The 21,947-nt window shown below is 38.6% G+C and overlaps 1 protein-coding gene across 1 annotated transcript in view; it reads right to left on the reverse strand.

Moving 5' to 3' along the window:
• The window catches only part of LOC107676095 (microtubule-associated protein 4-like), a 42,444-nt gene that overhangs the window by 4,817 nt on the left and 15,680 nt on the right, over nucleotides 1–21,947 (reverse strand). Inside the window, exons 6-15 of the mRNA XM_016470619.1 lie at nucleotides 17,977–19,074; nucleotides 9,076–9,506; nucleotides 8,663–8,860; nucleotides 7,669–7,786; nucleotides 7,081–7,140; nucleotides 5,717–5,958; nucleotides 4,413–4,466; nucleotides 2,634–2,726; nucleotides 2,362–2,443; nucleotides 2,155–2,261 (exon numbers count right to left, since the gene is read on the reverse strand). Of these exons, the coding sequence (XP_016326105.1) occupies nucleotides 2,155–2,261; nucleotides 2,362–2,443; nucleotides 2,634–2,726; nucleotides 4,413–4,466; nucleotides 5,717–5,958; nucleotides 7,081–7,140; nucleotides 7,669–7,786; nucleotides 8,663–8,860; nucleotides 9,076–9,506; nucleotides 17,977–19,074 (2,483 nt within the window). The remainder of the gene's footprint in view (nucleotides 1–2,154; nucleotides 2,262–2,361; nucleotides 2,444–2,633; nucleotides 2,727–4,412; nucleotides 4,467–5,716; nucleotides 5,959–7,080; nucleotides 7,141–7,668; nucleotides 7,787–8,662; nucleotides 8,861–9,075; nucleotides 9,507–17,976; nucleotides 19,075–21,947) is intronic.

Consider the following 21,947-nt stretch of genomic DNA (forward strand, 5'->3'; position numbering starts at 1 on the left):
AAGCCCCGTTCCCACCGCCAGCGACATAGCGACATAATCCCATTCATTTTCAATGGAGCGCTGGCGACTTCCGGCAACACGAGCGACAGTGACCGTTGGCGACGGAATGTGGGCGTGTCAAGCGATGCGAGTCAAGCGACAAAAGTTCAGAATTCTTCAACTTTATGCAAATAAGCAGCGAATTTCGCGAGCGACAACCAATGGGACTGAAGTCAGTGGAGAGCACGTGATTCATCTTCTGTAGTGGAGTGTTACGAAGGTAACTAGGCAACCAGTAGTGGGAACGCCCACTAGCGACCTCAATTGCCAGCCACAAGCGACAAGCAGCGAAAAAGTCGCTGGCGGTGTGAACGGGGCTTACTCCTCACCCCCCAACCATTCAAATTTCTGTAGGCGGGAATTCTGTGTAATGATATTCTAATGGGCCGCTTTGTGATATGTAGTTCAAACGAGCCGTTTGTTGTAGTTCTTGAAAAGGGATTTTTAAAAAACGAAATATCTCCCTTTGGAGTGGACTTTGAGATTTGTAACTTTCTAGATCTTTTTTATGCCCAAACATATACTGTACACTACACACTGACTAAAATTAAAAAAGTGAAAAAGCATAATAGGACCCCTTTAAATATTTTTGGAAAAAGTCTCTTATGCTCACCAAGGCTGCACTTATTTGTTCAAAAATACAATAAAACAGTATTGTGAAATATTATTACAATATAAAATAATGTTTTTAAAAAATATATATATATATTAATATATTGTGATGGCAGATCTGAATTTTCAGTAGTCATTACTCCAGTCTTCAGTGTCACATGTTAGTTCAGAAATTATTCTAATATGCTGATTTGGTGTTCAAGAAACACTTCAATGTTAAAACCAGCTTACACGTACTATTTTTGTGGAAACCATTATATATTTTTCAGAATTCAACATTCTTTGTTGAATAGAAAGTTAAAAAGAACATGATTTATTTGAAACAGAAATCTTTTGTAACATTATAAATGTCTTTACTGTCTTTTGGATCAATTTAATGAATCCTTAACTGAATAAAAGTATTCATTTATTTAAGAAAATTTTACTGACCCCAAGCTTTTGAACAGTAATGTATTTATTGTGCATATATAGGCCTGGTTTCACAGACAGGGCTTAGGTTAAACCAGGATTAGGCCATAGTTTAATTAGGACATTTAAGTATAATAATAATAACATTATTCGTGTGCATCTTGAGACAAATCAATAGTACTAACATATTTTAAGCTATGTCCGTGCAAGTTTCTTTCAGGTAAAACAGCCCAGACATGCATTTTAGTCCTGAAACTGAGGAATAGTGCCTTATAAATTGAAAAATTTGTACTAAAATGAAAATCTTACAGAATTTGTACTATTTAGATATATACAATCTATATTAAAACTAGGACTTCTCAAATGTACCCTAATAAAATGAATCACAAGTTTCTTCTTAAATAATACTACAGGAACTACTGCATTTGAAAGTTTCTAGCATATTTGCATGTATTTGTCTCAGCTGTTCAGGTTGAGGTAGTGCTCTCACAAAACATTCCACTAGGAAATACATACATACATACATATATACTGTATATATATATATATATATATATATATATACAGTATATAAATATATATATACATATTTATATATAAATAAACACAGATTCAAACAAACTGGTGCTCAACAATGTGAGATGCCATAAACCTAAGCACATTTTCACACGCTGAAGGGGTTGAATCTTACAAATTTTCCTGCGAATATATTCTCTTTTCCATGTGGGTAAATACACTGATTGTTACGCTTGACTATTAAATGTGGACACATTTAATATGGTCTGTACGGTATTACATAACGCTGCTGTTGTTAAAATTCTCACTGCGAAACTTACCATGCAGAAATGCATGACACCTTTTAAAATAAATGTCTCTAAATGTGTTTGGGGAGCATACTGAACCAAATCATGAATATATGGCATTGGTGTGCAGTATTTAAAATAAATTCTCTGGTATTACTACTTATTAAATGAAAGGTAGGTGTTGCAAAATGTGCTTGCTTCTGAAAGAGCTTCATGCAAATGTAATATCAATAATGAAAGAGTGACGGGGGCACATTCCTAATATGTAATATCCTCTTAAGCTTTTTACTACCTTGACATCGCCACCACCTGGTTCATGGCCTACATTGTCCATTGATCCCACTTTGGACTTGGCCTTGACGTTAACCTTATGGGATTCAATCTTCACATCACCACCACCTGGGAGAGATCAATCATGATTCATGTGGATATTTATTGCATGCATTCACAATGAGACTGCATTTATAATAGGCAACATTCAAATTGATCCATCCCCTACCTGGCTTGTGCTTTATGTTGTCCTTGGATCCACATTTAGAGGTAACTTTGCTCAAGTCAACCTTTTTATTTAAAATCTGAACCTGGAGACCAAGAGGAAAGACTCTTGTTAGACTAAAGTGTCTTTTGTTTCTGATAATGGATGTCTAAAGAGAAAAGAACATTTGAGTCACATACTGTAAATGTGGCTCATTGCTGCTATAAGCGTCATATAATGAAATGAGTTAACACATTTTTATATAAGAGAGTTGTTAAGCCAATATGTGCACTTACATTTCCTCCACCAGGAACATGCTTGATATTGTCCTTGGAGCCACATCGGGAGGTGACATGGCTGAAGTCCAGCTTTTTGTGGACTATCTGAACCTAAACACAGCACAACAGCACAGAGGACACATGGACATAGGTTATTCTACAGTTACATGCGCAAAACAGACTGACACAAAAGCTATAAAGGCTATGAGTGTGTTAAACAATGTTGTACTATTGTAAATTAAAAGTAAACACTGAAAATACAAAATCATCATGTTCATGTCAAGTAGCGTTGAATGATCATGCTACTCATTTATTTGCAGCAAACAATTATTTCCCCACTCTTGCATTATCAAGTTGATTCCTGAACATTTTTTGTGGCAGCCATATTAGATTCAAATGTTCATTTTCTGTTGTGCAGTTTGGTGCAGGATTTGTTTGTGTGACTCATATATTTGTTTGGACAGAGTAACAGCAGGCCAGGAACACTCTGTCTGACTCGGAGTGTGTTTTTCACAGCCTAAAGCTCGCTTTATTGTGTTAATCTCAGGTAATGCCTATAAACACTCGAGGGGGCTACGGTCTAACTCTGTTTTATTTGACCTGCAGTGACAGACCACTCCAGGAAAAGCAAATGTAATTTGGAGTTACCTGTAATACTGCATAGCTCAAAGGCTGTGCCAAAAACTGATGAATTTCCTGAAAACAATAACATGACCATGATGATCCTTTGAGCAGAAACACCAGTAGCACTAAAGTCTACTTAGTTATTAACATGCAAAGCGCGGTTAAACAATATCCATGGAACTGCATACATAATAGAGTAGCAGATAAACAGAGGCACAATTTCTCAAAACACACATCTGACATTGTGAAAGAACAGGAGGCTGTGGGTGATCTTGTGGTTGAAAACACAGTAATTTTAAATGCAATGAAAACAGTTTTTAAACATCTGCCAATAATCTAGATGCTGAGCAAGACAATAATATAATATAATATAATATAATATAATATAATATAATTCATATATAATTATAGTTCATTTGAGAAATTTTTGTCTTTATTATGTGTAAGAATATTTTGAAAATAAATGTACTTGATTTTTAATTTCATGCTATATTAAGTTCCCCAAGAATAGCCACAGTCTCCTGTGTGGAAAGCTGCAAGAAAGGTGATATATATAGCACATATTATATGCGTAGTGGAAAAGCATTTTTTCCTTAAAAGCAAAAGCAAGAGTGCAAATATTACAATCCATTGTAAGGTAAGAAATTAATTGCACTCCAGAGTGTTGATACTACTGCTGAGTCCGTACAACATGCAGTTATGCTATTTTTGGATGGACGTGGTTAGTGCAGAGCTTAAGAACAAAAACACAATGACAATTATCTGGTAACAATGGTAAACCAGACTCTACGAATATTCCTCAAAATGTGGAACAGTGTTCGTGGGTGAACTACTGAGAGACAGAATTTTGTGGTGTTAAATCCACAGAAGACATTCAAAGACCAGGCTGCATTGCTCTAACAACATTCTCTAACAGATGTGGATATGTTTATATACAACAACAACCATGCCTGCATGTTTCCTTATCATTCAGAAAACCATTTTAACCTAATTTTTGTACACAAATTCTGTCTTTAACTGTTTAGTGATTCTGTGTACGTTTGTAAAAATGTGGGTTGCATAAACAAGTTTTTACAGGATCTAATGATCTTTGGAAAGACCGCAAAAGTAAGAGCAGGAGACAGAGTGATACTGAGGCAGTGAGTCAGGGAGATGTCATTGGGAGGGACTCACTTTGCTCTGGCTGGTCTTTGGCAGAGCATCGGTCTTGCCCTGGGCTGCAGAGACCTGAGGAGACAAGCACCCCTTTAGTCAGTGCAGTGCAGGGAGGAGGTACAGAAAGCCCAGGGTCGAAGGTCTCAGAGAGGGAAGTATAGGATGTACCACAATAAGTGATTAAGTATGCTAAGTTTACATTCAAATTTGAAAGAATCACCTGGGAGTTTCTGTGTCATCAGTTGCACAAGGGGAAAATAGAGTATTTAACTGTGTGTCTGTTCTATTAACTACAAAGCCAATTGAAACTTAAGGGATAGCTCACTGCTCACTCAACAATGAAATTTCTGGCATCATTTACTCGTTCCAAACCTGTACGACTTTCTCTTTTTACTATGGAACAAAAAATTATATTTTAAAAAGTATCTTGGTGTTTTTTTTTTTATCCATACAGTAAAACTCAATGTTGCTTTGGAGCTTCATTATACTGGCAAAAACATTCATCAAAATATTTTTTGTGTTGCACAGAAGACAGAAAGTCCAACAGGTTTAGAGCAAAAAGAGAGTGAGTAAATGATGGCAAAAATTTCAGTTCTGGGTGAACTATTCATTTAAATATTAATGAAAGAGAAAAACCCAGCGAGTAAACATCATTGATGGAGGGTTTCATAAAAAGACATTTTAATTTAAATGATGCATTGTGGCCTTTATTTGACAGTCCCCATCTGAATTACAGATGGTGTAAATATGGAAACAGCCAGTCCTAATGCACTGTGTTCTCTAGATCTTCCCTGAAAAGTGAAAACCCTTCCGGGTGTCCTGTTACACACTGTCTTTTTTATTTATACGGGATGGGGAAGGATAGGTGGCTGGGAGACGGCTATAGAAGACAGACAAATAAATTCTACAGATTCAGCAATAAAAAAAGTGAGAGCTTTGTTTTCCATTGACTGGAGGATGTCAATCACAGCACATTGTTGAAAGCTGTGCATCCATGAGCTCAGTCAAAACTGACAGTATCTTAAAGTATCTCAGGATCAATCCAATGAATAATGGCATTTACATTGACCAGCAGCGACATGAGATGTACATATGCGAAGCAACTATAACAGAATTAGAGATTTCATAATGTGTTTAATAGCAGCAATAGTGCAGAACATGAGCTTATGATCATGTGTTGCCAAATAATGCATCACATTGAATCTAAGTCTGTAAACAAATGAGGTTGAGTGCAATATCTATGTGTGTCTCTAAAGCTCAAATTATTTCATTCCTTGCACACATGCAAATTATCCTGGTTCTCTCTTGACCAGTCAACTCACCTTGCCTCCTCCAGGCTGGTACTTCATGTTATCGGTGGAACCGATCTTGGAGCGCACATTTTTTAGATCCGGCAGTGGTGCGTTGGTGGGCCGGATGTTTCGGGGGGCTCGCGGTACAGGAGGCTTCCTCTCTAGGGGAGTCTGCTTGGGTACAGGGGGTTTGGTGATGCGGGAGGTACGAGGGGTCGGGGTCCCATTGGTGGCTGCCGTACTGGTGACAGAGGGTGCTGTGCAAGTTGTCCCTGGAGTTGTTTTAACAGCAAAACAAAATGCAAGTTACTGTAGCAGCAAACAGCAGAATACAGGAGCTTTAATATAGTATGCATGAGAGATCACAGACAGATAAATCTTGTTGTCATTGACCTCATGAATGTTTCTTCTTCCTAAGTCACCAGAAAAGTGCCAAGACCTCATCTGAGTGACAAGGTTTTCAGCTCTTATGTACACAGAGATGTAGAGAGGAGTTGAAGGCTCTATCATTGCGATGTTTTGAGACTCTGAGTAAGTCTATCCCTGACTATGTCAGCAGCTTCAGATTTGATGACTAACAAATGCTGTAGTCAGTGTGTATTAGCTCAGAACTGCTGTGTTTTCAGGAAAGAGTAGAGGTAAACTTCTCACCCTGCTCTTTAAGCCTCCATCAAATCAGCATTCAGTAACAGCTACAGACAAGTAAGCACCTTTATTTGTGCATAAGCACCTCTGCTGACCACTGTAAAGAGGATCTCTCCAATCTTGAATCTGTTGGACTTTTGGTTTATTTATCCAGAATTGGTTTAATTTCATTTAATGGTTGTTATTCAAGTCTCTGCTAATTGAAATGTTTGTCTTTCTTAATATTTTGATGGTTTGTAGTATATTGGAAAAAAAAGATATTTGAACGCACAGTTAAACTCATTTTATATTACTTCCAGTCACATAGCCTTAAATGGTATACTGATTCATATATTACACATAAAAATGGTGAGAGCTTTTGAAAATCACAAGTTCCAATTTTACGGTCTGTCCTAAAGCAACTTCTGGAAATTAAAATGCATAGGAATTTATTACTCTACCGTGAAATAAAGTTTTGTTTACATTGTACAACACGGCTATAATAAGCTGAGAAACAAGCAGTCACTGAATTGTCCAGAGCAAGTGCAATTAAAGCTAAACAAGAACTCATATTTTACCAACTCACATTTTGATAACAATTAAACCAAAGCAATCTGATACAATTTTTATACTGTATGTAAATATCACTGCCAGGATGTAGTAGCAAATTTAATGTACTATGTGCAATTTATAACAATGTCTATTTCTAGTATGTACTATATATAGTATGTCAAATATTTCTCTGGATAAGAAAATTGCTTCATTCTCACCTGGTGTTGTCTTTGCACTTGTCTTTTTCCCCTCTCCTGCTTGGCTTTCAGTCTTTGTAGCTGTGAAAAGACATAATCAAATTAAATAAATGTAAATTTAAATGTCATAACATCATTATCCTGATTTTAAATCATCAGTGAATGTTTAACCTGAGCTCCTACAGAAATGGTAGTGCCATGACAGGAATCAAAATGAGGCTGTGAGGGACAGAAGGGATTGTACTGGATTGTACTGTTGTTTAGCAGCTTGAAAGTGAAAAAAGTGAAAAGTGAAAGTGACGTGACATGTGGCCAAGTATGGTGACCCATACTCGGAATTAGTGCTCTGCATTTACCCATCCAAAGTGTGCACACACAGCAGTGAACACACACAAACCGTGAACACACACCCGGAGCAGTTGTTTCACTGAAGAAACACCTTTACAAAATCTTTCAGTAGACAAAAACTAAAAAAAAATGATTTATGGTCTAGGACCTTTATACTATGCATGTAATTATAAAGACTGTAAGTTTATGCCTCATATTCATCATTGTAAAATTCAATATGCCATCTATCCTGACTGAGTTCTATATGACAGAACAACTCACCAGAGGAGCGTCGGGCAGAGGTGGTAGTTGGGGTGTTAGTGCCGTTTTTAGAGTTTGTAGCAGATGCAGCTTTAGCCTTTGGCACTGGAGAGCGACGCTGGGTCGCTGTTTCAGAAGACTGAAGAATACAATAAATCATCAGCAGGCTGAACGACCAGGGGAAATCAGTTGAAGTCAAGAAGTTGATTAGATGAGTTGCATACATAGGGTGGCTTAATGCTTCAGGGTGATTGATCAATTAAGGCAGAGTTTGACTACTTGAAATCTTGACAAAAGCAATGTTCCATCACATGACCCAGATGAAAGTTCTGATCATGACCTTGATCACCAAGTAGATTTTGGTATATTGGGTATTGGTGTGGACCTGTGACCTGATATTGAATTTGATGACTTTTTTTTTTCTGTTTGTTTGTTTTTTGTTGGGAGCAAACCTAAAATAAATTCTATAATTAAAATAAATTCATTGTTTCCGAGTTAAAATGTAAAGCATAAATTAATTTACTACTATTATTATACTAGATTTTTTCTAATAATAATAAAAATCTAAAATCTCCCTTACCTAAAGGACAAAAAAATTCCCCTAAATGAAAAATCACCCATACAGAAAATGAGCAGAGAAAGATGACACTAAATAAAAAGGTGAGTGATCTGAATTATAGATTCATAATCCACAAGCTCCATGCATGAAAGTTAGAAGGAAAAGTAATTTAGAACCTGATCACAACAGAGAGGCATATAATTAGTCCTGTCAAATTAACTGATTAATTGTCCTTGCGAAAAATTTAAGAGGCAGAACAAAACTGCACCATATATTTTATCCAAAGCCTAAAAACATGCCTCTCTTTTGGGATTTTGCTGGTGGTAGAACATTTTGAGTTGACAATGACACATGGGCTGGAAGAGAGATGGGCACCAAAGAAAGTCACAAATGGTCTCCCCTGTGGATTGTAGGCCGGGTGCCAAACCACAGATGAGGGAAATGGCATTAACTCACCTTGGCCTTAGTCTCAAAAGTAGTTGAGGTGGTGGGGTTTTTCTTGGTGCCAGCAGTGGGGGTTGTTGCCTTGGGCACAGGGCTTTTTTTATTGGCAGAGTTGGTGGTGGGAGAGGTGCGTTTGGTGGCACCTGCACTGTCTCCAGTGGACAGCAAGTTTGGTCTTGCTGAGCTTTGTTTGGTTGACCCAACTGAAGGCTATATGCATGTATTTGCAAAAAGCACAAAGGAAAAACTAGATGCAAACATGGGAGCATCATAAAAACAAATTGTTCATAAATCATAAGTTGTGAGTTTGGGTAACTGATCTCTATTCTTAATAAAGATGGAAAAATGAGAGCAAACACCTCTTCTTCTCAAATGTGGCAGTTTAAATAAAAGCATATTAAATTAACGAAGTTTTTCAGACTTACCTTGGCCTTACTATCTGGACTGGACACCTCCTTGCTCCCATTAGCTGTTGGAGACTTAGCAGGTCTTTTAGCAGCCATCGCATTCTTCTCAGCTTTGGTTGTCTTGTCCACTTTTTCTCCCTTGTCTTTCTTCTCCTCTTTCTCCTTGTTTGTCTTCTCAGGTTTGTCTACTTTCTCAATCTTCTTGTTTTTTTCAGCTTTATTGTCCTGTTTCTCCTCTTTCTCGACTTTCTTCTCATCTTTGATGATCTTCTCACTCTTCTGAGTCTTATCCACACTGTCTGTTTTCTTTGTGATCTCATCTTTCTTGCCCAGGTGATCAGTCTTCTCCATCTTCTCAGGCTTGTCTTGCTTCTCAGTTATGTTGATGTTTTCCATCTTCAGAGCAGTTTCGACCTTCTCCATTTTCTCTTTGGCTGTCTTATCTTTCACTTTAAAAACACAAATTTGAAATTCCCATATTTAATCAAGCAAATGTGTATTTACAATTATTTTCTTTATCATTGTCATTATGATCATTAAAATGTATGTTTGTTCACACAAGGCTTGTGGTTGTAGCTTGTTTTAATATCCAAGATGTTTTGGGGACACACATTAACAGTAAACTACAATTTATGTCTCAGTCTCAGTACATTCTGATAATAAGAATGAGAGTAGAAGAGCATGAGCGGTCATGGAAAAGGGCACAGAAAGTGACAGTGCCTTGAGTGGACAGACAGAAAAGCACATTGTCAGCCTGGATGCCTTATGTAACTTGGCACCATTCTCCCCACAAAGTGAAAAATCAATGGCCAATGGAAGACCAAAACACCAAAAACCGTGTGTGTGTGAGAGAGAGAGAGAGTGAGAGAGAGAGAGCGAGAGAGAGACAGAAAAAACAATAACAAAGAAAGGACAAAAGAGTACACTGTTCCTGAGACAGGGTGAAAAATACTCATTGAAAGATGTGACGGGCCAACATGTCTAAAACATCCAGTTTATTGTTGTTACTATTTTTTTTTTAATTTTGGCAAAATTTAGTAAAGTATATTTTTATTTTATTTTTTTTACACTGTGGCCTTCTTATTATTTTGTTATATTGATATGAAGAAGAAATAGAAGTCTTTTTGAATGAAATGAAATTGATTTTTTAAGGTCTGTTTTGTCCTCTTTACCAGGTCTTTTCCAACCTAAAATCAGATAGATTCTGTGACACTTTTTATTAACATTCACAAAGTTAGAAATTTGTTAATAGTTGTCATGAACATTTAGTATGTTTTCAGTAGGGTGCCGTCAAAGACACTGGATGAAAACCATAACCCTAAATCATCCTCTGAAGCTCTTCGCACAGTTACAGATGGATAAATGGACGGTAATATGCCAAAGTGTATACGTGTGAAACGTGGGCTCATCTCAGTACAGCAAAAGCGAATTATGACAAAAGGACATCCAAAAGGTTACTCTCTTTATATTTTTGTATATCCCTGCAGGCGGCCAGTGGCACACACAGCAAATCTTATCCATCTTTCTGCCTATTCATACTCGTATCTGTAACCTCTGCATATGGCAATCTGTCTTCATCAGGTGTGTTAATACACAGATATGCCTGCACACACACAATACCATCTGCTGGAGCATTTGAGGAAACAAAATCAAAATACACTACCATTCAAATGTTTAAGGTCAGTAAGATTAAAAAAATAAAAAATAACAATACTTTTATTCAGCAAGGACAAATATTTACATGTTATAAACAATTTCTACTTCAAATAAATGTTCTTTTGAACTGTATATTTAAAAAAAATCCTGAAAAAATGTACCATTTTCACAAAACTATTAGGCTGTTTTCTACATTGATAATAAAGAAATGTTTCTTGAGCACCAGTTCAGCATATTAGAATAATGTTTGAAGAATCATATGACACCGAAGACTGGAGTAATGGCTTTGCCATAACAGGAATACATTACATTTTAAAATATATTGAAATAGAACAATGTTATTTCAAATTGTATTAATACTTCACAATATTACTGTTCCTACTGTATTGTCTTGTTGAGCATAAGAGGCATATTTCAAAAATATAAAAAAAATCTTAGGACCCCAAACTTTTGAATGGTTGTGTAACTTGTGTGTCTGTTCAGCTCTGTCACACTATACAGTATAGTATAGTATATACAGATAAACTGAATTACATCAGTTGATGCAAGGACAGAAGTACACAAAATGCTATGCAAGAACCAGAAATCTAGAGAACCACCATACTTTAAACAGATCCCAATCCTACATCACACCACAGAGATCACAGCAGCTAGTCTCACCTACCATTACAGACACCTTTAGGCTGAATGTCAGGGGATGAAACCACATTTCCACTTCCCGATGGCTTTGGCGGTAACTGTATCCTTTGAGAACGCTGTGGCACACCAGCAGGCTGTTCTTTATTTGTAGTAGGGGCTGATGGGATACTCATGGATGGCAGAACACTCTGTTTGTCCTCTACGGTGAAGTATTTGACGGCGGTCTGGGGTGGCGGCACATCCTTGCCTGGATATTTATCAGGCAGCTGAAGGCTAGCAGGCACTGTCAAGTGGGTACTGTCTGACATTGTGCGCTGGACCACTCGGTTCTGTTGCATGGGGGGTGACATGGGTGGGCGTGTTTCCGTTTTGCCCTCAACTTCGCCCTCCACATAGCTGTCATTCACCACGCCAATCACGCAATAATTCGGCGCGAGGCCTGTTTTCGAGATGCTGGGGGGTGGATCCCAACCTCTGTCTGAAGATGTCAAGATGCCACTCCTTGGTGAAGGTCCTGATGTCACCCCATTGGTGGAAAGGTCTTTCCCTGAAGATGCGGGAGATGGAGAGGACGAGACACTTGTGGGACTTTCTGCTGCACTGCCCAAATTCTTCCCACCCCTGCTGCTCTGGTGACTGGTTACCCGTTGGTCGGCCTCCTGGCTGAGTGCTGTCGACTTGGTGGAAAGTTCCTGCTTGTCGTCCTCTAACAGTCTGGAGGATTGCAGACTGCCTGGCTGCCCCTGCTGCCAGTTCCAGCCCTGGGCAGCTGTTGACGATGCCAAGCCTGGCATGGAGGGTGGCACTGAGCACAGATCTCTGCACTCTGAGTGCTGGGATGACATCCTTACAGTCCTTGTCTCTCTAGATAGATTTGTTCTGTATCAAGGTGTCTATCCGTCAGTGTACAGCATTGATTTAGATTTGTAAGTCTATAGCGCTGGTCTCTAAACCTCCCTCAATGCCGAGGCTGAGATGACTCTGCGTCTCTCTCCCAATTCCCCCTCCTCTCTCTCGTTCTCTCTCTCACCCTAATTCTGTCCGCACATTCCTTCCAAGTCTTCGATCACGTGATCACACGAACCGCGTCCTTATTGGATGCTCCAGACTGAAAACCCTTGCTTTTAGCAACCAGTGTGTTTATAAATATCCCTTTCTCTATCTCACTCACACATTGTCTTGTTTGGTGCTCAGAATGCTCTAGCAGACGCAAGCGTGCACCTTTACCCTTAGCGGTGGTGACGGAGGATGTCATCATTGCCTGGTCCTCAGGTGCCATGTCCCTCACTCAACACAATAACATCAGTATCAGTCACATTTGGAGCAATCAGCTGAACCATTATATTCCTCCGTCTCTCACATACGAGGTTGATGGAAGTGTGACCTCTGTTGTTTACTGTGCCTTTCCTTCTCTAGAGTGTTCTTATGAGAGTGTGTTAAAGGTATAGTTCACCCAAAAATGAGAAGTCTATCATCATTTACTCACCCTTGTATTTTTTGTATTTTTTATTTATAAACCTGTTAGACTTTCTTTCTCCTGTGGAAAACAAAAGAAGATATTCTGAAGAATGCTCCAACTGTCAGATTTAATGGAAGTCTTTGGAGTTCTAAACCACTTTGGATGCCATTGACTTTTTTTGTAAGGGAAAAAAAACATATTCTTCAGAATATCTTATTTTGTGTTCCACATCAGAAAGAAATCATTTTTGGAATATCAGGATTTGTCCAAGAGTTGAAGCATGTCACCACAGTGAGGACTGTAAATGCATGCACAGACCAGCAATAGCAATCATATTTCCAGCCCAAATGTGACTGTGCCAATGCCTTAGTTGATGTTTTTATGCAGTGGTCTTTAAATGGTGGTTGGCGACCCACAATTGGTCTGTTCTGATAGGATTGTGGACGGCAGAGAAAAACAATGGTAAATGCAAATAATATAATGGAACTACATCCAAAAAAAAAAGAAAGAAGAGAAAACACTCTTGATATTTTTTGTTCATGATTTCAAAAGGTGTGTATCCAATCAAATTTCAAAGTATTTACCAGTCAAGCCAGTCAAACTAGACCAATGCCAACATAGACAGGTAGCAGACATGTCCTCATCCTTAAACACCATGAACAACACAAGGAAAAAGCGACCCAAAATAGTCATCTGTTTGCTTGCAATGGATTAACATGTTTTGTGCAGATCACAATGTATTTGTGGCTCGAATGCAAAAAAAAAAAAAAACCGCAAAAACAACTTTTTTTACATGTGTGTTGAGGCAAGTTGGAGCTAAACTCTGCAGAACACCGGCCCTCCAGGACCGAGTTTGGACAGCCCTGCTCAAGCAGATAAATCAGATGTCAGACACTATCCCTTCAAAAAAAAAATCCTCTCCCTCCAGCCATTAGACATAAGTCCCATTCCAGTTCAGCCATATCCTCTCACTGTCTTCTGTTTTTGAGAAATGAAGGTTTTTATGGTGACACACACCTGATGATCATATCAAGGAAGACAATTATTCATGAATCATTAAACATAAATAAGCTGAGCTACATAAATCACTTCCACAATCCGTCACAACAGCGGAGTTCTGCATTATTCAGCACTTTACAGTATGTATCTGCACAGAAATAGCACATACATTTAAACCTGTATATTAGGTAATCTACAACCCAGTTAATTACAGGCATCCTAACATGAAAAATGTGAGCAGTAAAAAACGTGGTTTTAAAATTATGTCAGGGACACCGCAAAACCTGTATTACATCTTACTTTTCTGGCTCCCACTGCATACGCCCTTCCAGACTTGAGCAGAGGCATGTGATGTCATAATTCATGTGTAGTCTGATTGGCTCAGGCACCTTAATTAGAGTGAACTTCACACACACACAAAGTACAATGCATCAGCTGCAGTGGCCTTCCAGGCCAGTGACAGATATAAAAGAAGTATTTTCTCTCTGACCGTCTCATTGCTATAATGAGCCAGATTCTTGTGAATGGACATGTCAGATGTATTTTACTGTTTACATTCCTCTAAGAACACACTGCACCACATCATATGGTTCAATATACAGAGGATATTGAAACTTCCTGTCACTTCATTCCATTTCTTAGTGCATTTTCATCTTGGTTTCGATTGGTTGTCGATATAATATTTTTTGTTGTCATTATGTGACATTTAGACAATAAATGAATGCATCTGACATGGGCATATACAGTATTGCCATTGTATTCAATTAAATGTTATTATATTATTAATCATATTAAAATGCATCTACATTACAATCAATTTAATTTGAGTTTCATGATGACCATAAATAGAGCATTCGGACAAATGAAGCAATTTTATGCCAGTGCATAAATATTAAAATATCTGTACACCATCATTAAACTATCACAATATTTTTTTCAGTAATAAAAACACAGCATAAGAAATGCATTTTAACACATTTAGCGTGGGGTAGAAGATGCATGCTCATTGAGTAATCGGGAAGCTATGTCACAGAGTTTCTATTTCTGGAACATATCCTACAATTACACCCTAGCTTGTTCTTTGGCAGGTCCTATTCGCTGCATCACCAAGGAAACCGCCTCCCATATCCATGGCAACAGTCTCCCCGTCAATGCAGCTGCTGATATTAGGATCCTCTGTGGTCGGAACCACCCGAGGGGAGGGAGAGGAAGTGAACGAGCAAGGGCAAGAAAGGACGAGAAGGCTGATGCGAGTAAAGGGAAGGAACAATGGGCCAAGAAGAGCAACTTCTGTTTCTGCATTTAAAAGACTGAAATCCAGAGAAGACCAAGTGTTGTGACAAAAACTAGAAGAATAGCTAGATGAATAAACCTGATCAGCTGAAACACAGTGAAAGTCCTGACTCCTTACATCATTCAAAACGTGATCTGGGATCTCCGTGTTAGCTTTTGATCCAAAGCTACCGCCCAGTACTCAATATCCCTCAAAATCCCCTACCAGAGTGCAGCACCTCTCAAACGCCTCTGAACACACCCTAATCACTCGCTATAAAAAGAAGTCTCGCTATGAGTCTTATATAATGGCGAACGGCACAGCCATCAATTTTACATGAGCTGCTGCAAGAGGATAGGAGCGATAGGAGGAGATGTGTGTGTTTCTGTGTGTGTGTGTGTGTGTGTGCGTGAGAGAGAGAGATAGAGAGAGATGAAAGCCACAATAATACTATAGGGAGTATGAATTCAACCTATAAATATCACCAACTAAAAATAACTAATCCTAAATATTCTGTTCTTGACTCAATTGTTTATTTGATTAGATAAACAATCTAGTAAATGGAAATCTGTAAGCTTTTTCACCCAAGCCAAACTAAATTAATCTAACTTTTCAAATTCAGTATCAGAGATTAGTGAGAATGCTTGGCAACACCCATATCCACCTTATTCTTCAATGCGGAAGTAAGCCTATGGGCGAGACTTCCGGTTCATTAGCCACTATAGGGGAATAATGAGAAGAATAACAACGTGCAGTAAACGGTAAAACTATTTGCACTACAAACCAGCGTGTTCGTAATTAAGATGATACATTAATATAATATGGTAAGACACCAATCTGCAATATCAAGCAGCAAAACGTGCTGTTTTATACAGCTAAAAATAGCTGGACGCAGATGAGACCGAAAGACAGACACATAAAATTTACAAATGGCCGCATCCGCTCTAACAGGAAAAATAAGGTGGATAAATGCTTTGAAAAGAAAACATTATACACTGTAGCCTTACTGACAACATTAAGTTCAGGTGATTAAGGGATTGAACTATGCTTAGAAAAAATTATGTTCTCAATTATTTGTTTTAAGATTTCCAATAGGGATGGATGTTATGGTTAAAAACAGATAAATCACTGAGACTGAAATGGTATAGTATATGGTTTAAAGGAACACTCCACTATTTTTGAAAATAGGCTCATTTTCCAACTCCCCTAGAGTTAAATAGTTGAGTTTTACCGTTTTTGAATCCATTCAGCCGATCTCCGGGTCTGGCGGTAGCACTTTTAGCTGTAGCTTAGCATAGATAATTGAATCTGATTAGACCGTTAGCATCTCGCTCAAAAATGATATTACGCAGCGCCTGAAAATAGTCCCAGCTAAGTAACTTCCAATAAGCCTATTTTCAGGCGCTGCGTAATATCATTGCGCCTGCTGCACCCATGGTACGGCAGCAAAGTTCCTTGATTATTATGCCGGAATGAGAGTATAGTTCCTAGCCATATCGGCCTAGAAAATCGCAACTTTTCATTTTCCGTCGGTCTTAGTACACGATGTAACTACAGAAGAGTCAAGTTTTAAATAGGAAAAATATAGAAACTCTTTGGTCATTTTTGAGCGAGATGCTAACGGTCTAATCAGATTCAATGATCTATGCTAATCTACAGCTAAAAGTGCTACCGCCAGACCCGGAGATCGGCTGAATGGATTCAAAAACGGTAAAACTCAACTGTTTAACTCTAGGGGAGCTGGAAAATGAGCCTATTTTCAAAAATAGTGGAGTGTTCCTTTAAATAAATGAAACATAAAACACTAAAATCTAAAATCAATCTTTTTAAATACTATACGTGAATTTAGGCTTCTCAACATAATGTACAGTATGAAAATGGATATTCATTTTGAGATTTGATAAATATTACATTAAATAGTTGTTTTATGTTTTTTAAAGAACTGTAAGTGAGCATTAGATAACAGCAAAGATAATCTAAACATATTAACACCACATAAAAATAGCAAAAGTGCTGAATTAAATAACTCATGAAGTACTGATATATTGTGCATCCCTACTCTCCAAATATATCAAAAATGCTTTAACTCATAAAGTTCATAATGCATGTACTACACAAACGGGCTGTACCCACAATCCACAGTGAGATAATGAGATATTTTCTTACCTGGTTGATGTCCAGTGTTGTTCAAACAGTGATTAACATGAAAAGGAGAAGAAAAGAGCATCATTAACAGATACTTATAAAACTGTTTTCTGCTAAAAATTAAAAAGGTTAAATAAATCTAAAGATAACCATTTTAAAATCTATGTGTAGCAGGTGAATTGGCAGACAGACCTCTAAATCTCATGAACATTGGATTGACAGTTTTGAACAAGACTAAAGCAGAATAAAGAGTCATATAGCATAAGATGGCGAGGAGTGACATACAGAAAGCTGTTCAGCCACAGAATGATTAGAAAATGTACAATACCACATAGACAGTTGACACACATCTACAAGTCATGTGCATTTTGAGGGATGCTGTGACCAAGAGAAATCGTACTGAAATCCAGGGGATGATAGACTAAAGAATAACAGTTAGTCAGCTGCAAGTCGTGATGCATAGCGATCAGTGTGTTATGATTGCATTGAAATGTTAAATATCTTTATTATAAGAATGGACTACATGCAGCAAAGGTCCAAGCTATAGAGGACTGACACAAAGAAGGAAAGAAGGAAAGAAGGAAGGAAAGAAAGATAGATAGATAGATAGATAGATAGATAGATAGATATGGAGTACTTAGTGTCTTACAGTATTTTCTGCTACAGAGATAGCTAAGCAGAGGAGGGCCCACTTCATTGAGCCATGCATTATGTAAATCATCTCCATACAGTCTTCATTATCACCAACCTTCCAGTAGGGGGGGCTGTGCCAGCGGGGGCTCCTGCTGCTTTGTTTGTGAAGGGATGAAAGGTGTAGCCTTGGGTTTTAAGCTCTCTGCAGTGCTGGGGGTAATTGTTGGGGAAGAGTGACTAACAGCTGGTGCACTCTGACAGGCAGGGATGTCTGTGCCGATGGACAGTGGGCCAGTGGTCAGATCAGGAGCGGCCTCTGGGGCAGTGGTGTGAGGGATGGGAGTATTCACAGGGGTGCTGTGGGACGGGGGGCTTGCATCTGTGGTCTCTGCCTGCAGCACAGAGTCAAGGAACATAACAGTCTGAGTTGGACTGAGGGCAAAGGTTGACTTCTGGTCGGGATCATTTGGGTCAGTCTTTGAGTCCACGAGTAACAGATCTGAAGGGTGAATACCAGGCAACTCTAGGTTAGACTTATTGATATCGTCTTTACTTGATTTATCCTTATTAAACATATCCCTGTCAATCTCGTAAGTTGAGTCATCTATGGGATTCGCAGTGGAGTCTGGGCAATTCATGAATAAGGAAGTGTTTGCTTGCCCTGTCGGTTGGGGTCTGCATGCTTGGGTGCCCGTGAGGTGCAGAGGTTCAGGTGTGAGTGAGGGTGGTGCACTTCCTTCATCTATGTTAGCACTGGATGGGGTTTTTAAATCACCCAAATTAGGGCTGCTAAAGTCCATGTTCATTATGGTTGGAGGAGCACTCCAATCCTCCGGTAGCTTCATCCTGCTTTTACTCTTCTTGGCCTTGATACGTCCTCCCCCTCTTTCTTGGATCTCGCTTTCCCAAATGTCTTCGTCCCTACTAGGAGGTGAGGGGCAGCCGTGGTTGGAGCTTTCAGAAGGAGTCTCTTCTGAGTCAGGGGAACCAAGACTGTCCAGAAGGTCATACATTTCTTCCCTGTTCTTGCGTTTCTTCTTTTTTCGCTTCTGCTGCTTTCCGGTTCCTTTCTCTATGGACTTTTCCTCACCAGATGCTGCATCTTGACTCTGGAATCCCAAGGTGTCAGTGTGACTCTGTTCTGCCTTGTTGGAAGCTCGGGACTGCTCCGTAGAGAGCATTTCCTCACCTGTCCAAGGGCTTCCCAAAACTTCTTTGTGTACAGAGAGGAAGAGGAAGTGTCACTGACTACCATACAAATCATCGGACAACAAAATTTGTTCATCTCCAACTCATAACAGCTATTAAGAGTCCAAAGAGACAATAGATCAGCTACCTATGAACCACTGATCACTTGCATCATATGGTGCGTTACACCAGAAGATGATATGAAGACATACAAAATTCACTATCAACTAATTAACAAATTCACAATGAACAGCATCATTCAGTGTGTAGTTCTAAAGAATTAGCATTAGCCATGGGTTCCCTTGGAAATTTCCATTGGGTTTTGGAGTAATTTTTTTAATGATTAAAAGATCTCAGAGTAATGTTACTTGAGGAGACTTTCACAGCAAGCTAAATATGCATGCTCCCCAATGTGTGGAAATTGCTGATGGTCCAGATTGCATTGTGTGAAATATTACGAGCAGAGACTAACACCTTATGAACTTCCGATCCAGAAATTCAGCATAAGCAGTAACTTCATGTTTTCAAATGCTAAAAATTGCAAAACAATTAATCAGATTTCCTTCAGAACTTGCCGGGCATTACAGACATGTCATGAATCATGGCTTCTGTAAAATTATCAGGTAAACTGTAAGGTGTGCAAGGGCTTACGTTCTCTCAACTGCCAGAACTTGCATTGTGTACACCTGTCCTAAGTTGCCAGCAAGTTACTGACAGTGACTACAACAACAAGCATTTGACAAATTGGGTGTTGTATTTCCTATTTAACAACATATTGCAACTTAAAGGGAGGGGGGCGGGTCTAATGCTATTTCATGCATTCTGAGTTATTTACACAGTTAAAGAGTTGGATTCTCATGCTAAACATGACCAAATAAAAAAAATGATTTGGACATATGACTGAGTATTTCTGTGCCAAATACACTCCTTCCGGGTTTGTATAAGTTTAAAGGGGTCATATGATGCAATTTCAAATTTTCCTTTCTCTTTGGAGTGTTACAAGCTGTTAAATTTTCTTTTTAGCAACGTCATATGACCCCTTTAAGAAAGTTTTTTTCGAGTATGGCTCTTCATGATATCATGAAGGGTGGAATTTCTTGTATGGGCACTTCTCCCGGAAGAGCACACGGACACAGCAAACAGAGCGAGAGCAAGAGCAGCCCATCAGCGCACTTCATTCACGTTAAGGAAGTCGTCGGCAGCGCTGCACAGGACTTGCTTGAGAAGAATGTCTCCAAAGAAGTGTGTTTTTGGATGTTAGGGAAAGATAACCTTGTTCAGATTTCCAAAGAACCCAGCTTTACATGAACAATGGATGCAGTTTGTTTTTCCGGGACATCAACAGTTTCGCAAGTGTGTTTGTTTGTTCCTGTCATTTCGGTGACGAATGTTTTATAAATAAAGCCCAGTTTGAAGCTGGATTTGCATATCATTTGATACTAAACGGTGGAGCGGTCCCAGCGATAAAAGATCATGAGTCGGAACCACAGGCGGTAAGTAAAACTGCATGAAATTCCTGTGTTTTGTTGAGCTCCGCCCACGGCACGCCTCCAGGAGCTCGGCTATTTTTGGAGAGAAGTGTAAAGTTGTTTTATAAATCTGATTAAACTAAAGACTCTTCGTAGATATGAAAGATGCAATACTACTATAAAGGTACTCAAAATTAACATGACATTGGCTGAAACTGTGTGTGTTATGTCCCCTTTAAGTATTTAACTTAGGCTTCAAAATTCAAGTTTGAGGTATGACTGTTTGTCATTTAGTTTGCAGAACAACAGAAAACCCAGTGGAAATTCTCCAGTGGCAAATTAGCCTTCAAAGTTAGCCGTATAAACTGAACAGCTCTAGAGAAAACAAAATGGCTTTTTAATGGATATATGTATGTTACATCCTGATAAAGGCCTATCACTGCTGTTCACCAAATAGGTACTTAATGTAAGATAACAGATCTAAGGGTATCATGCTCATACTTGCTGCAGAGAGCAGTTAAATGGGTGTAATAGTTTCAGCAATGGCTGAGAGATAATGTGCTGAGACTACGATGTGCTTACTTGAGAGCACATCAAGTGAAAGTGCAAATGGGCAAATTAACTCATGGAGAAATAACAGACAGGGATAACAACAGAGGCAAGTCACAGAGAGACTGACTCAAAGAAAAGCCACAGAGAAGAGTCACATGACATGGAATACCCAGTATTATTCTCAGCACTGAGGACAAATAAAGGTCACTGAAATGAACCAAAATCAACGACCAGACAAACACTGAACACACAATGGTTGACAACATCAAAACACATTACATTTAAAGGGAAACAAAACCTACTGCTAACTGAATTTGGATGATGTTTACTAGTGCTATAGTCCAGCCATCAAAGCATAATAAGATGAAAACTAAATTAATTTCAAGACCCAACCAAACTTTTTTTTTGTTTTACATCATATGATTTTCTATTTTACATGCCTGTCCTCATTCACTAGTGATCAAAGGGTTATAAACAATCACCTGGATGTAATGCCCGTGGCAGTAACATCTATATTTCAGATATGAGGTCTAAAATGTGAAATGGCTTTCAAAACTGATTCTGGTCCAGAAGACACATTTCTCTTTTCAGTTTCACAGCCATCACACTCAAAAAGTAATATTACAGAGTGGCCGAAGGAAATTCTTTAAAATGCCTTCCACCATAATGCACACTTGAAGACATAGTGCACACCGGCTAGTCTGAATCAAAGGACAAACTGTGAATGATGATCATTGTCTATTATGATCCATCATGTACAATGTTTTGAAATGGTCCTTTCAGTATGCAAGATATTTAGTCAAGTCACTAATTACCCCTTTTTTCAGGGTATATATACTCATGGCATTCAATACCAGAGTTAACAACCTTACTATCG

The sequence above is a fragment of the Sinocyclocheilus anshuiensis genome, unplaced genomic scaffold (assembly GCF_001515605.1).
Source record: "Sinocyclocheilus anshuiensis isolate Anshui unplaced genomic scaffold, SAMN03320099.WGS_v1.1 scaffold3293, whole genome shotgun sequence".
NCBI lineage: Eukaryota > Metazoa > Chordata > Actinopteri > Cypriniformes > Cyprinidae > Sinocyclocheilus > Sinocyclocheilus anshuiensis.